The 17913-nt window shown below is 40.1% G+C and overlaps 1 protein-coding gene across 4 annotated transcripts in view; it reads right to left on the reverse strand.

Moving 5' to 3' along the window:
• The window catches only part of TOP2B (DNA topoisomerase II beta), a 62112-nt gene extending 44600 nt beyond the window's left edge, over positions 1-17512 (reverse strand). For 3 of the 4 annotated variants that reach the window (XM_038128352.1, XM_038128354.1, XM_038128351.1), the window contains exon 1: positions 17076-17512. In XM_038128352.1, coding sequence (XP_037984280.1) covers positions 17076-17141 — 66 coding nt within the window. In that variant the 5' untranslated portion in view covers positions 17142-17512. The remainder of the gene's footprint in view (positions 1-17075) is intronic. The other variant, XM_038128355.1, reaches the window with a different exon arrangement.
• Positions 17513-17913: the final 401 nt, after the last annotated feature.

The raw sequence follows: 17913 nt of genomic DNA on the forward strand, positions 1-17913 counted from the left end.
CACTGAATACTGTTCTAAATGGTAACAGCAATACTACACTTTTACATTATAGTCTGGACAATTCATTCAGCAGGACTTAAGTAACACTATAATGCCTCTCCTACTGGCTTCTCAATTACTGTAATTTACATTCTCCATTGAAGTGATCAAACCTGATACAATCCCAGAATGCTTTATGATGAAAGAAGAGACATTATTTACAAAAGCATATAGAGGAATGGCATGGGGGAATGGCTTCAAACCGAAAGAACAGGTTTAGATTACATATTAGGAAGACATTCTTTACTGTGATGCTGGTGAGGCACTGGAACAGGTTGCCCAGAGAAGTTGTGGATGCTCCATCCCTGGGAGTGTTCAAGGCAGGTTGGATGGAACTTTGAACAACCTGGTCTAGTGGGAGGTGTCCCTGCCTATGGCAGGGGGGTTGGAACTCCATGATCTTTAAGGTCCCTTCTAACCCAGGTCATTCTATGATTCTATTAAACAAGCCAAGGACTGTAAGAAGAGAGAATCACATAGGCTAATGTTGGAATTTAAACAGAATTCAAGCCTAATCTGTCTGGATTTTATGAAAAATACCTTGAAGAACAGTTTTATGTTAAACTAACCCACTTTGGGATAGGGAGGGAGGTGAGACAGAGATTTGATGCACTTCCTGCAATTTATCTTGATAGATAACTCCTTGCCATTGAATGAAAACCACATAAAAAAAGGTTAATCTCAGAACAACCAAATAAAGACTAGCCCTCTTCTGAGACAGTAAAAGCATAAATACAAAGAGACTAGTAATGATGTTTTACAGTATTCCTATCTATAAATTGGAATTATCTGAATTATCTTAAAAATGCCAGTAAATGTAACTTTAACTCACATGATTTATTTACCTGGCTTAGGAAGATATAAGAAATTCTGTCCCCAGCCCAGAGGGGCTTTATCAACTCTAAAGCAGGTATTAGATGACCAGTAGAAACCATCACAAGACAAATAATGAGGGCAAAACCTACTTGCCACTCAGGCAAATTTTCTCCCTCTCAATTTAGATGTTTCTAGTATGTGTCTATATAAAGTAAATACAGGCTAAACTCCAACCTTCAATTAACCAGACATCCTGCAAATTTTGTGGCCAAAAGGAAGTGCAATCACTTCTCCTTCAATCTAGCTTTTGTGGCAGCCTCAGATAGCACTGAAAGCAAAGGGCAAGAAAGCATATAAATCCTTAGGAAAAAGGAGCAAAGGATACTGAACTCACACCACCAACTTCAGCAGAATCAAAAAGGCCAAACACCAACCTACAGCAAACATTCTCCACATAGTAATCTCATTTATCTTCTCCAGCTTCTAGTACGCAGGCTTTGATGCCTCTACACCTCCCCCCATCCAGCCCAGCCGGCACAAGAATAAAGCATTTATTTCTATTCATAACATGGGAAATTACCTTTCTCCTCCAGATTTAGAGATCACATTTTTCTAGTTTATTTATGGAAATTCTAGGAAGCACACTTCCAGAACTTTGAGAGAGGCACATTGTGTGCCCCAGTGATGACAACAACCAATTATTTGGCCACAAGTAAACCTGAGTATGCCAAATGAGAACAAAATTCTCTATTTCCTACTCCTGTATCTGACAGCATCCAGAGGAAAAGGGGAAAGGACACAGGGAACCTCACAATCTGGCACCAGGATTACACGCAGCAGAGTTGGAACCACAACACTAGCTCTCGTGACTATTCTTCTGGAGTCTATCTCATTTTCTGCCAAACAGGGAAGCCGCAAAATCACATGGGTGATCAGAGGACTTTGGTATCCAAGTAATTTAGCCTTCACAGTTATTTGGTTGTAAACTGGGATAACCCTGCCACCATCACCCTAAAAATATTATCTGTGGATCAACTAAGCAAGCAGAAAAGGAGCAGAACTCTGCAAACAGATGCATTAAACTGATACATAGAAGAGGAGGAATAAGACTTGTTACTACAGAAGCACTGCCAATAGTTGCAACATAATTTTTTTTCATTGAAGTAGTTCTGTGAATGATGTCTAGGCTTCCAACGAGTTTCACTGTACATGTATGTAAATATTTTTTATTTTATTACCATCTTTGACATCATATCTCATAGGAATTACCCTTAGCTCACTTACTGGTCCCACAGGCCTGTTAACACTGTTTTACTACGTTCACTTGTTCTGAAAGGACCAGTGATTAGCAGGAAAATTATATAATACTTCTCAGATTAAATAAGTGTTGGAAAAAATGTAAGAGAGGAGATGCAATTGATACAGAATGCAAAAGAATTCCAGGTGCAAAGACCATTAAAATCTTGTTCAAACAGAACTGTTCCATTTGCTCCCAATTCTTAGGCCATAAGAAGTTTTTACAGTCAGGGAAGTTTGTGATAGGCAGTTACCACATGATAGTTCTCCAGCTGACATGTATATCTGTACTATATTCTCAGGACTGTTCTGAGCCAGTTCTCCAAAATGCTTCTACTCATCCAGTGTGTGAGGACTGGGATATAACCATGTATCACAACTCAGCAAACATATTAACACAAAGTGAGAACTTAAACCTTAGCCTAAAAATTTAGGCTATGATTTTCCTACCTCCGATAGCAAAATAGCTATGGGATAAGTAGAGTACAAGTCAGAAGATTAGCAAAAGTCAATTTGATTGTGACCGAGTAGCTCTAGATTGGGAAAAATTATTACAGAATAGAATACTGGGAAGGGATTTCCACAAGCTATCTCCTCTAATGCAATGCTAGGAAATGCGTTTCTGCTTTCCAGTGAAAGTTTTACCAACAACTTAGAGGAGTTTATACTTTCAAATTTATCAGTAATAAATGCAGAGTATCTAAACTTTATCTTCTGTTGAGATCATATTTTCAAAATGTTGTCATGTTAACAGACAAGGGAGGTCACAGCTAAAGAAACTCTACTGCCCGAAAAAAAACTAGCCCTGCAGAAGTGTCCCTTCCTGGGGACACTTGAGGTGTGTTGTAGGACAGCACTAGTAAGGATCTTCTGCTACTGTAGTCCCTAGGACACCTGTGTCCATTATTGTTTATAACACACTCATTGGAACACAACAATGTATGATTTAAGAAGGGAAAAAAATACACAAAGGATCAAGCACAGCATTTTTTCTCTCTGCTCAATGATTTTTTTTAAAAAAAAGGAAAAAAGTAGTCTTAAAGAACTTCAATGAACTTTAATGCTATAGTTTTTATAAAGACATCACAAAGTATGCCAAACTTAAGTGTTCATTTCATTGTCATAGAGAAGGATAGATGTTATTAATTATTTATGATTTTATTCATACAATACTTCAAGAATCATACATATTCTGCATGCAAAAAACCCTCATGTTATAAACATTCAGAACTTATTTAACACGCTATTGAAACACAAGCATAAAAGCAAAAGCCCAAAAGTATTCAACTCTGCAAATGAATGTAATTATGCAGGTATGCAAAGATCAGAAGTCCACAGAACTGCAGTTTCCCAGGCCAAGCATTTTGGGCTGTGATGTACCCAGAAAACCAATTCTGAATATCTTTATCTCCAACTCAAATGGACATTTTTAGAGTTCAAGTGATGCTTAGAACTCATTCCAAAAAAGAGAAAATCTTCATCACCAAACACAGGATAGAGATCTATGGACACAAATATCCTCCAGAGTCTTCACATTTTGTGTTCCTTGATAAAAAACCAAAATAAAATTTAAGTGTTTTCAACATCCAAATTTCTACTACTTAAAATACAAATAAATGCAACAGGAAAGTCCTCCCCCGCTTTTGTTTTTTTTTTTTTTGTTTTAAACTGGGCAAGCACTTAACCACAGTGCTGTTTAAATGACAATCTCTGCTGTATATTTTGGAACTGTCTCAAGAATGCCTTTTGTATTTTGTCCTGGTCAAAAGATCTTCATATTGTTAAAGCTTCAATAACACTTCTCAAAACAGCATCAGCTGTTGTTTCATGAGAAAACCCCTAAAGAGAATTAACCAAGTGTCACAAAGGGCTTAAGTCTTCTGCTTCACAGTAAGACTGCTTTTCGCTTGTTTGTTTACAGGTTACCCAATGTTCAAGGTCTGCTTTGCAATTTTAATGTTGCCAATTTTTTTTTATTATTTTTTTTTTTTTTTTTTTTAGACACAGTGTATGACTTTCCCAACGCTCTTCTGACATTCAAGACTTTACAAATTCTTACTAATTTTGTTGAGTTTCTAACCCCAGACTGATGACAAATACACACATATGGGTAAGCCAGCTAGACGACCATGCTGAAGTAGTTTGGAAAGCTACAATGTATTGCACTGTTCATCCTCTTTCAAAGACATGCAGTCAAACTTTATACAGTGACCTATGATGGTGCCAGCTTCCTACATGCTCTTAAACATAGCATAGTGATAACTGGATAGAAAAACCCCAATTCTCAGATGACAGCAATTGCTGCACAGGTTACCACATCACCACCATCGTGCGTGCTGTCACAACCAGGTCTTATAATGGCAACTGCTTTCCCCAGGATGACTGAAATGTCTGCAGAGCTTCCCTTTTGAAGGTGTTTTTGCCATGAATTTATCTAGTACTGTGTAAAAGCTGCATCCTTTGGTGATGCCCACAGCCAGAACTCAAGCAGCTGCTGACAGACGACAGTTTGGCAACCAGGCTTTTACTGTCCACCTTCAGCCCATGAACTCACATATCCTGCTTTGGCATCTTCTTTCTTCACATTTTGTCTTTTTTTTTTTTTCATGCTGTGTTCTCACCCACTGACATTTCTGTGCATAAAAAGGCATGCATTACATCCATATTAAGTTAGGGATTACTGGGTCATGCCATCTTTTCTTTTGGCGTTTTTGAGCCACCCTGCTGAGTTTGGTTACTTAAGCTGCAAACAGCTATACTTAATACAGTTAAATCTCAATACACACTTGATCTAGAGTGTTTGGCAGCACCAGAGAAAAGCTATTCCTATCTAAAGGCGCAATAATATGTAAAGCTATAACAAAGAAGGCAGGTTTCATCATCAGTTCAGTCTTGCCATAGTTGGAATATACATCCTTGCTTTGACTCCTTACTTTAAGTGAAAGCTTTACTCTTACTTAAGTAGATTAATTCCACACCATAGAAACTTGAATAACCCGAAGAATGTTATTATTAATGTCTCTCCCCACTTACAGAAACCTAATTTTGTATTGGTCACTGTCATAGTCTCTCCACTGCAAAATATCTCCATGGACAACACTAACAAACCATTTTTCTTTTGCCTGTCCATTCCTTCTTACCCCTATTAGGTGGCAAGAAAAAGGCTCATTTCCTACATTGGCAGACAAGCATAAATGAGCCTAGAAGAGAATATGTAGGTGAACAAGATGTTTCCTTCCCTTTGGCTTTGTCTTTTCTGCCTTAAACTCATAAAACTACTCCACATAATGAATACTCCTGATACATTCTCCTCAATAGGCAAATGCAGCCCTGGGACATAACAATTTAGAAAAGTACATGCCATGTGTCCTACATTTCCTTAAATAAAGCATAGGATAAGCACATTTAGTGGGACAAGACAGTAAATTTTGAGTGTAATTAAGCTGTAAAACCTTGGGAGGTTAATTAAGTAATGAAATCCACAGATTACAGTTCAAAACAAAACAACCTCTTCTGAGGGAGATATGCTATATCTATGAAAAAAAAAAGAAGTGTATAGGTACCTTATGATAATTACTAGGGAATTCTATAGATAACATGCTCTTGACTATAGCGTGCTATATTGGATCATAATGGCCTCTTCTTGCCCTAGAAAAACTGACAAGGAATACAATTTTACCTAAACATTTTGCAATCTTCCCAAAGAAAACTCTGGCTGAGAATACCTCCCACCATGCAAACAAAACTGGAGGGAGTTTCAAAATAAACCACTCTCCTGCTGTGTTTAACAAATGGTTGGGCTCTCCTGCCAAGATGAAAACACACAAAAGTAACAGTTCCCTTTTACCACAGCAAACTTCCATAGACTGTCGCATACCATCAGTGACACGAACTAAATCTCTCCCATCACATCCTTCCCAAAGCTGATAATTTCCAGAAAATTCACCCAGAACTAGTCTCACCAGTGAAACTAATCCATCTGTTCATTTTAAATTCCTATTTTTTTTAATCCCCTGATTCTGACACTTCACTCTGAACTCTGAAAGCATCACATTACGTAGAGTCTAGTGATGATGATCCAGTTATGGAAAAGCTTCAGAATGGTCAGATTTCCCTTTCAGAGAAAACCAAAACTATTAATTGCTGCCAAAAGGGCAAAATTCCTTCTTTCTTCACTCCCTCCTCAGTTCCTTACAGTGGAATCAAATCCACCTCCCAACGATCTGGTTCAGGGAGCAAACAGAGCTTTTCCCCACTCTTCATCATCCAGAAGCAACCAGTTGTCCACTAGCTCACTTTTCTGAACAAGCTTGCTAGAGAATCAGACAAGTTAGTGGTGCACGGAAAAAAGCAGAAACATACAGCTAGGACGATATGGTTAAAAAAAAAACCAAACCCACACTTTTCAACAGGTATTGCTAGATTGCTTAGCTGCACGATGGAATGACACTCTTGGAATTACAAGCTTCATCTTCCTAGTAAATACCTAAACACCATAAAAGGAGCATCGTTATTATTTGAGGATTATTAATACACAATGTAGAGCCACGCCAGACTTAAATAAAAATTTAGGGATTTGCTCTCTCTATTCTTTTTGAAGAATAACACCTTTGTGCAAATATGTATGTTCACTGTAATTACTTCTGACCAGAAAATTACACTTATTGTTTTAAATATGAATTCACTTCAGTCATATTACGTTAGTACAGCAATTGTCATGCTTTATTTGGCACAGGCTTGTACACAACCAGCAATGCATTCAGATCTGGATCCTTACTATGTTCTTTAAAAGCAGGTGTCTAACATCTGCCCTTGAATGATGACATATAAATTCAATTGTATTGATAAATTTTCCTGTTGGTCATAAATTTTTAGTTGTCTACCCACTGACAAGTTCTATTCCAATACTAAATTTTTTACTGCTCACACGGTAACAAAAAGCACATCATGGATGATCTGGTAACAAATTAATCTTCTAAGAATCTCTTACTTCCAGCTAAAATTCAGAGACAAACATGGTAAAAAACACTCTAACACAAAAAGGAATTTATTAATGTCACACTTTAAGACACCTTATGACTGTTTTCTTACAGATTCTGGTAACAGTGGTCTTTGGAACCACTGGCTGAAGCCATTTGATGATAGAATGCCCAAACCTGTTTGGTCCACTCTTTCACCACCCAGCTCACACACAAGCCCTCCACTAGCCAAGAAATCAAAAAGTTTGAGGTTCTGACATCTGAACTTCGGGTTATCAGTATCCAGCTGCACCTCTTTATAACTCAGTGTTTCCCACGTCCTTGACCTTTTCCTAAGGCTTTACTGCATCACTAGTGTGAGCACTGTGAAAGTATCCCAGACTCCCAGCACATTCCATTTCCCACTTGCAAGGATTACTTGCCACAACCTGACAGATTTTTGTTTCTAAAAAACAAAGTCTTTGAAACCCACACAGGCTGTATGTCAAGTATCACACCAGCACTGTGATATTTTCTTTCAGATGCTCTGGGGTTCTATGGCCAGCTTGAAGCCATACCATACTGCAAGGCATTTTTTCCCAGCTGACCTATCATCGTTATTAACAAACAAACTTCAGAAAAAACTTTGGGCAGGACTAAGGCAACATTCAAGACGTTCATGCTGCAAGGCAGCACCTGAAGAGAACAAACCCAACAGGGTAGTTTTTGAGCTCATGCTAAGTGGCATACATGAAGATTTCATTCTGCAGAGCACCCCAGACCCAGATTTTCTGGTTAGGTTCTGATTAGGTACCACTCACACTACATCAGTAACAGAGGAGAGCCCAAATATCATTCAGAGGTTACTCATCCAACTGCACTCTTCAGTGGGAAGCAATCCTCTACTAAACAAGAGAAACAAATTCTTAAACTCTCACAAATGTAACAGTTATCAGTGTATTAGAATTTGTTTATAATAACATACCATTATGTTATTTGCCTGTCTACCTTGCACTGAAATATTAAAACACCTTGACTGTAATACATGGGTTTTTCATACTTTTAATACACATGGTGCCCTAAAAAGGAATGCAATATCATCAGTAGAAACTATTAGAAGTCTCCTCCCTGGAACCTTCCACAGAAAAGCAATAGCAACATATTTACTAAACACAAGGCACCACATAAATCAAACTTATTGAGCTTTTTTCCTTTTAAAAAAACTGTCCCAAACACTGAACATTCATACCCCATACGACATTTGATCCACACTAAAAACTACTTTTTTATAATTAAAAGCACCTATTGGTAACACAGCCACATTTTCTGGTATTCTCTAGTTTAAAAATCTATTTTTTTTTCTGCTACATTAAAATAAATATGAATCCAGTGTTCCTTAAAAAAAGTTGCTTGAGTTCAATTGCTCAGCTCCTACTACACAACATCTACTCCTCCTCTGGAGACTTTACAAGCCTTGAAACATTTTATAAGCCTCATAAATATACTACAAATTCTAGTCTCACTCCTGTAGTAAATACCATGAGAAAGGAACAGAGGGTTGGTTTTCCAGACATTGACAGCAATTCAGAAGGAGGAAAACAGATGCATCAATGAGTCAATAAACCCTTAATGCTGTTCCAAACTCCCCTCTCTTCCTCAGCCACTCATCCTCCCACAACAACATTCCTACAGAAGTCATTAGGAAAAGTCTTTCAGGATTGTTCATTAAAAGTGCTGACAATCTCGAAGATCATCAAAACTCTACGCTTTAATTTGCAATTTAAGAATTGTGTCTTGGCAGGCAAAAGAATCAACCTCTCCATAAAAGGTACCATATAAAAGACTCATAAAATAACTTCAAATACATTTTGAGACTAATTTTTAAGTTGTTTTGCATTTTCATCATCTTTCTGTTACCTGACATGCATGTTTATCACTCAGCTGGCAAAGAAGAAGGTCTGCATGGCATATTCTGAAAGACTTAACTAATATCAGGAAGAGCAGGTTAACATGATGCAACTGTAGGTTTGTTTTCTCTCAAGCATCTGGACCATCTGTCTCTGTCTCCACCATCAAACCAGTAAGGACCTTCTTCGTCTGCCCCCAGCCAATTTCTCACATGCTTGTACAGTCTCCTATTTGAGATTTTAAGGAAAGCCCTCTTCCGGATCTACTTAATACCAAAAAAGAATAACTGCCTCACTTCTTGCAACTGCTCTCCTCCAAGAAATTTGCTTCCCTTTTACTCCAAGATTGTGACAAGACACCTCAAAGTTTTCATGATGATGCTGTAACTCAACAGTGGTGGCAAACACTACGTTAGGATCACTAAACAGAGTATGACAAAAAACACTACCTCAGCCAACAAAAAAGCTCAGTGCTGATGCATGGAGTAACAGAATGACTTCAGGCAGCAGAACTCTATCAGCTGGACTGAGACAAAATTATTTTTCCCCAGACACCCTGCCATTTTTGTACCTTCATATCATGGCACACAACTGGGGAATAAGCACAGGACTGAAATGCTCACACACTACTACTACACTATCATCCCTAAAAACAGCCCAGAGCTACCATGGATTACACAGCTGGAAATATCTCCACTGAAGCTCACACTGTCCATTTCTCATAAGTAAAGATGCTCTGCTTAGGGAACGACCCCAGAATTCTAAATGTTCTTATGGAAATATTATATATCAAGTTATCTGGTTGTAAAGAGCGCTTTAAAAATTTTTTTTTCTTCTACTTTATCTCAGTTTCTTTTGATTTATAGGAAAATAACTTCTCAGTGTTATCTTAAGGCTCCTGTATTTTGTCATGACAAGATAATATTATTTCTTGCTCTCTCCTTAAAGATTCCTTCAGAGATTGAGAAAGATGGTGTGAGTTCTTGGCACCTCACTAAGGTAGACAGTTGCTCAGTTTTTAATACATTTGCTCTTCTTGTAAGTTTCCAATGTCTGAAGAAGGAACAGGAAACTCAAGACCAACTAGGCCCACTAATTTAGTAAAAAAAGAGCAAAAAAAGTCAAGACGTGGTATCCATGAGAGGAGGACTGTTTAATCTCTCAACTGTAATTCTACTTCACAAATCAAGCAAAAAAAAAAAAGTAGATTAAGCATTTAAATCCTTTTTTGCATATTTCCCTTTTTTTTCCTCTTTAAGGTAGCTTTTTTAATTATGTCCAAAGGAAAATATAGATCTGATGTTCAGGTCTGAACCTTTCAAACATGTTCTAGCTCAAGCAGATTTTACACTAACCTGGCTAACACCCTTTTTGCTTACTCAGCTGACAAAAACCACTAAAATTGCTAGATGTGCATAGTGTAACAAATACACAGATTTATCACTTTCACAAAATCAAAAAAATAGAAGTAGTAGCTTACTTTCAGTGGCAAACTGTATTTCTATGTAAATTGGAATTGCATTGAGACACAGACAGGATATTAAAATAGCTTTATTAAATGAAACTAGATGAGCTGATATCATAGAATAAGTTAACAACTCACTTCAAAACACAACTTAAAAGGACTTAGTTCATAAGAGTAAGAGCATTTGCAATCACACCGAAATTTTATAAATAGCAGATCTGATGATTACTTGTCAAGGAGGGGAGGAATATTTTCCTGCTTTTCACAACAAATTTGAGTACTCATAACTGAAATACCTGAAGAATACAGCTAGAAAATACTTTTGAATAAAAATTACTAAGAGCTGGTTTGTCACTTCACTTACGAGAAACAGTTTTCTTCTGTATTTGCAACACAAATAAATATTTGGTGTTTGATCTTGACACCTTGTTTTTATCGCTAGAACTTAAAACACAGTTCAAATTTTAGTATTTATTTTCAAAGTTATGAAACAACATTTTATATGCCTTGATTTAGAATTTACTTTACATCTGGAATACTAGCCTTAAAATACGTTCTTCCAAAGTACTTGTGTTCCAGTGCAAGTACTTGAGAAGACACTATGTTTCCAAGCATGCAATTTTCAAAAGAGACGTCTTCACACACTTATACACACATAGAATTATGTATTTTTTTTCTCAATCTGCTTTTGAAAACATTCACAAAGCACCTATTTACTGCAGAATAATATTCTCCCTGTGGGTGGCTTGCAAGAAATTTACTGTTTCAAATGAGGAGAATAAGGTTTTCTGTAACAGTTTTCATTCTTAAGCTTTCTGTATATATATATATATATATATATATATATGTAAAACTCACAGGGATGGAATCACTCCCATCCATCAGCTATGAATCACATGTGCTGCTTTTCATTAATTGACACATAAACATGCATTTACAGACTGCCTTTGCACATAGACACACAAGACAGTTTAGATGCAAGGTAAAAACCTACTTCTGGAAAAATAAAGTCAATGCAAATGAAATAATAAATTTAATCAGACAGCTTAGGTCTGAAAAAATTACTATCTTAGAATACTTCTCTGTTCTTTTATTTGGAAAGGTTACTTTATCTGTCCAAATAAAGTAATTCCTTACTTACCAGCACAATACAGCCACAGGCATCTTAGAAGTTAAATGTACACACACATACAAATCTCACAGGTCGAACATTAACAGAGGGCATGTGCTCAAATGTACACCTTTCCTCCCTGAACACCTAAAGTACTTGCCCACAAACCTTCTAAAATGAATTCCTCCCCAAACCCTGAGATATACATCCCTTCCTAGACTTGGTTACAATTTAGCTCCCCACTCCTATGCATCCATCACTCTTTCACCTACGGCAGAACAAGTTTCCTCCCAGCTCGGAATACAGGGCGTGCAGATGCACATCCTGAGCTGTGGGACTGGCTCAGCTGCGGGCAAAGACGTGGCCTCGATCCTGCTCCAGTACCAAGCCTCCACCTGATATCACCTCTACCACTTTGATCCTGCATTATTCAGCACTCTGACAGGGAGAAGACCGGACAACGAAAGTATTTAATGAATGGTGGTGTGGAGGGTAGAGGATAAGAAGCAACCACTTTTTTTTTTGGCAGGCAAACCAAAACACCTGAGGAATCCCTCTTCAGAATTGTGTCTGACTCACCCAAGTGAGCCACAAATATTTCCCTCTGGTGCTGGAATACCCAGGGAAGTTATGACATCTCTTTACAGCACTGCTTCCTTAAGGGCAGCAGAATCAGAAATACTACAGGACCAGGAGGGAATGCTGCTTCCCCTCAACTGTTGGATATAACTATATAGCTCAAAGCCTACAAAACACATTCGGTTCAGCAAAAGTAAATATTATTATCAATACATTGGGGCAAGTATTTCAGGTCTGACCTTCCTTTCATTGTATAACTGTGAGAAAAGGAGGTGAAGCGGGGGTAAGGACACACAGGATGAGAAACCTCCCAGTTTTCTGGTCATCATAATAGCAAAAGACAGGCACTCACATAAAGCAAGAGAAGAGCACTGAAACAAGGCTTGGCAACAACACAAGACTTTTCCCCCACGCCCCGTCTGCTCTTCAGACACCACAGCGTAGCAGAGGAAAGATAAGACAAACTAGCAGCACGTGTAACAAGTGTTACATATGTGACAACTGCGTCCTAGCCCAGCTGCAGCCAGCGGAGAAACAGAAGGCCTGATCCAGATAAAGAAATTAAGAGAACAGAAAGCTAATTCTGAGCTCTATCCTGGACCTAGAGAGGCAACTAAAGAGGTCTAAAGGACTCAGGATTAGGAAGTTCAGCCACCTACTCCTCCTTTGAAATGAACAGCATAGTAATGAAAAGCAATAAAAAGGATAAAGGACCATTTACCCTCTCAGACAGTATGCCTATTTCTAAAACCAGAAGATTTCATCAGGATTTGTTCATATTGCTGACCATATCTGCCAACTGACTGTACTTGAGGCAGGCAGAACCCTGATGGCTTAGAGAAACAGACCCGAGACAGAGCAGTAACACACTGCAGCTCCTGGGTACGCTGCCTCAGCCTAGCACTCTCCCTCCAAGCACTATATGGGCAGAAGAAGGGAGCTCCTGCATTGCTCCTGTCCAAAAGCTCCTGCTCCCAAATCAGAGGAACGGTCAGAGCTTGGTGTAGCAGTGATGGGCAGATCCTCGAGGCAGCAGAGATCCAGTTCAGATTTCAGATGCAAAAAACCTACCCATAAAGTTATAAACCACCCAGTGCAGAAGCCATAACCAGTGAATTATGGCATATCACTAGAAGTTATCGGACATTATTCAAGAGGAACACTTGCTTTAATCCTCTTAGAACATATTAAAAGCCAAATCAAACTGAAAGTCATCCCTTTATTAAGTTAAAATTATTTGATTTCAAATGAAACAATAGAAGAAAGACAAGGTCCCTTTAATAGGACTAGGGTGGGCTTTATTTATTGGTGCTTTTTAAAAAGTAATGTACTGATCCTACTATCTTATCAATTACATTCAGTCCTCATATTTTAAAAAATGACAGTATTAAGTGAAAATTACCTTATTTTTAAGGTAAAATCTGAATCTTCTGAAAGATGCTTATATCAGAATTTAGGTTATTTGAAAGGCTGGTTCTTTTCACTTACCAATATACAGCTACTGTATTTATTCAAACAAGTATAACCCAAAAATATGCAATATTTCCACCTACTAATAATAAACATTATCTAAAGAGCAGATATTAATGATACTTTTTAAAAGAGAAGTCACACAAACAGTCAGTATATATTCACTTTAAGCTAGCATTTCCTAGACTCAAAACCTGTCCCTTTCACCAAGGACAGGAAAGTGGAAGTAGCGTTCAAAGTCCTAAATTATTATCAGCACTCTCAGCTTCCATTTATCAGGCTCATATAGCTCTTGTGGTCAAGGAAAAAGTCTTGAAAACACTGACAGAATTAAGTGATTAAATGTTGCTTGTTTGAAACACTCAGTTTTGTGGGCATTACCATTGTATCAGAACCAATGCACTTCAACGTGTTACTTACTTCACCTTCGCTATAAAAGGCATATTTATAAAAACTAATTAAGTACTATTACTGCACCATTACTATTCATTTCCTGTAGTTCCTAAACACACACAGAGTCTGAAGAATTATTTCTTTTGTTCACAGTAAGTTTTTCTAGCATCAGAGAATGCCGTTACGCTTCATCAATGAAAACTCTCCTAGATATGAATCCACATTTTGTTAACTTTTAAGAGTTAAGTTATTAAGAGTTAGTTAACCTTTAATCCAACATAGGACTTTTGTGAGTGACACTTGGAGATCACCCACCAAAAGTAATTTATATCACTCTGTCAAAACTCCACTTTCTACCAACTATCAGAGTGCAGAGCTGCAAGCTGATTTCAGAAAATCATCAACCAGACCAAGGGAAAAAAAAAAACCTATTAAAAAACCAAGCAAGTACGTTTTATAAATCAGAGGTTATCTTAGTTTGTCTCCAGTTAAATAATGCTAGATTATTTTCCCAATACACATGCTCAGTTTTTGTACTCTCATGCGTTCCCATCATTGGTAATTGTGCCTAACTAGTTATATTTCTTTAAGTGCTGTTACAGCTGAAAACACAGATGACAAGCTGTTTGTTTTTAATTCTTCTTTCTTTTAAAAGTAAAAATAGGTATCACCTGATGCTTGTACAACGTCTCATTATGAAATTCATTCTAGGGTAAATTCTCTATTATAGGAAGTACCTTTCCTTTTTCACAACTGCGTGTAATTCTTTCCTACCTACAAGCATGCTCTTTGAATCACACCCAAAGCCGAAGTTGCACATGCAACTCTTTACTAAAGTGTGACCAACTGGGTTTTGTACACAGGATCTGCTAGTTTGAAACACAAATTAACATCCCACCGAGCTTTAAATGATTCCTCATCTTTAGGGCCAGACTTTCTTCTGTTACCCTTCAATTGTTTAACTCGTGGTCTTATTAAGAAACCACAAACTACAGAGAATACATTACTCAGACAGAGAAGCATCCTAGTGGTTTCAACACACTAGCAAGAATTCTAAAAAAATCAAGGTGGTTTCAAAACAACCTACAACTGAACTGCAAGTGGCTGCATATCCAGCAGATATATGGCAAGCAGATTAAAGCCAGACAGCTGAAACTATTCTGTCCCTTACTCTGTCCCTCTCACCCTCCTCAAGGACAGCATATGATCACCTACAAATGAACCACCACCTAAACCAATGTTTTTTTCAGCCTGGAACACAGGCCATGGCCCCATTCAATTCAGTGCTACGACAATATTGTTCTTTTGCATGCCAGTGTTCTACAGCTGACATGGAACAGGTCTGGTTTTAGGAGCTGGCTAAGAAATCCTACCTTCACCATTTAAAATGCACATGAGAGAAAGAAAGAATGTCCCACTGTTTTCTGAAAAAATAAATGAACACAGTTTCAACCAAAATCCAATTATTTCCCTACAACTACTCTTGAGTTGACAGAAACACTTTTAACTTTTACTGCTTTTAGAGAATGAAAAGTTTGATCACTTCCAGTTGCAGGAAACTGTTGACTCACCATAATTTCAACCCCATTACATTTAAGAACATGTTTCAATAAAAATGCCCATTCAGTAATTTTCACACTTCATTCTGCAGTTTTCTGTATGAGCTGTAAAACAATTACTTGGTCGAACCTAGATGGTAAAATCTTAATTCTGAAAAGCCATCCAAAGACCACAGCTGATGAAGATTGTGAAAAGAAAGGAGAATAGCTTCTCAACTTAAGACATGTTCCTATGGGTAAACTGTATGATTTCAAGTGGCACACCCAGAAACTTGCACATTTTTTTAATATACCTTTCCATGCTGCCAGCTTCTTAAAATTGAAGAGAATTACCAACATAAAATGCAGTAATTAGATCCATGGAAATAGTCCACCATCAGAACACACAGGATTTGTTCACTCCAATAACACTTCATTTTCAACAGCTCCAAGACGTAGAAGGACACAAGAACAAGTTTGCTGTTATTCTGTTTAACAAGGCTCGTTAAAAGTTACCTCTGTAAAGCACATGTGTCTGACTAAAGATACCTGTCCATCAAGATCTAGTGTCTTCTGCTTAAACATTAAAGAAGCCACCCCTCTATGCTGAGCAAGAGAAAGGCAGGGGAGTTACTGATTGGCTGAACCAGACCCCTTCAGGTCACCTTTGCTCCTCCTTCCTCTCAGGTCTCACCAAAACCTGAGAGCATCCGCTCTTACTACTGACAAGGGGAGCACCTCAGCACTGGGAGCCAGCACTCTCAAAGGACTGTAAGGAGGCTTCAAAGGATTCACCAATTCTGAAGTCAGCTATCACCAGCACCCTCTCGAATCTTAATACTTCCGACCAATCCAGGAAAGGCAGTAAAACACCCCCTTCTTGAGTCTGCTACAGAGTTACAACTTCTGGAGGATGATGAAGTTGAATGCCAAGATGGAACAGCAAGCACACAGCTCCTGCTTCCTGTCTCTGAAACTTGGGAACTTCAGGTATTGTCTTCACACCCAGTCGGAAAAGAAAATGGGATCAACACAAAGACCTTCTGCTAGCCTGCTCTAGGAACAAGAGGCAATACCCACAACTCTGGCGGGACAACAGACAGACCCTAATCTCGCTTTGGAGGACAGCGACTTCAAGACAGCCCCGATGACCCACCCGCTACCCCCGGGAGCTTCCCACCTGTTTGCTCACAGAGTGACCTTTTCCATACGGCTCCCAGCACCCCGAGAAGCCCACCACAGGGATAAAATCTCCCCTCCTGTAACATCAATTCCAAGCCCAGTCTTCCTCCTCCTATCCCGGAGCCCTCCACCGAGCGGCGGCTCTACAGCGCTTCGCTTTCCACGCCAGCCCTCAGCTCCTTCCCTCAGCTTCTTCCCTCCTTTCAAAGCCAACCCGCGCTCTTTCCACACACGCAAGGGACGCAAACAGAAATAACAGTAATAATAACAAAACACGAGTAGCGAAACCCACGAACAACAAGATGCAGCCCCACAACTTACCACCCAAGTCAGTCCCCCGCTGCCGCCGCCGCCGCCTCCTCCACCTCCTCCTCCAGACTTTGCCATTTTCTGCCCGTCTCTCCTCAGCCGAGGCGAGGGCGCTCGGAGGCGGCCGGGAGGGCCGGCACCGACACCGCGCCTGGGGCCTCTCCCGCCCTCACCGGAGCCCCGGCACCGAGGAAGGGCGGCCGAGGGGCCCGCACAAAGCGCCCCTTCCGCCGGCGGGGAGGCAGCGAGAGGGAAGGAGGGAGGGCCCGGCCGGGCCTGCGGCTCTCGCTAGTTTAAAGGGACGACGGGCCGGTCCCTTCGCCTCGCGGCGGCAGCGGCGGCAACAACAGCCACCGCTATCGCCGCCGTAGCGCTGCTGCCTCCCGCCCTCCTCCTCACCCCCGGGCCGTCCCCCCCCCGCAGCCACAAAGGCCCGGAAAACAGATTAATAATAAAAAAATCTCCCCCTCCCTCCCTCCTCCCCTCCCTCCCTCGTTCACTCCCTCCCTTCCCGCCCCTCGCGCGCGCGCTCCCGCGCAGATCCCGCGCCCCCCGCACACACGCACACCCGGGGCTGGCCCGGCCCCCTCCTTCTTCCCCTCCTCTTTCCACCCTGCGTCCCGGCGCCCGGTGCCGCTCCCCCGCCGTCGCCTCCTCCCCCTCCTCTCCCCACACAACCCCCGAAGCGCCGCCGCCGGGACACCGCGCGTAGACAATAAATAACCGCGCCGGCCCCGCTCGGCGTCCGCGCCGCGGTCGCTTCTCCCCGCGTAGCCGGCCCGGGCCTCTTCTCCCCCCGCGCCTTGTGCCCGCCAATCACGGGCCGGCCCGCCAATCGCGCGCTGGAGGC

This window comes from Motacilla alba, chromosome 2 (assembly GCF_015832195.1).
Source record: "Motacilla alba alba isolate MOTALB_02 chromosome 2, Motacilla_alba_V1.0_pri, whole genome shotgun sequence".
NCBI classification, from domain to species: Eukaryota; Metazoa; Chordata; class Aves; order Passeriformes; family Motacillidae; genus Motacilla; species Motacilla alba.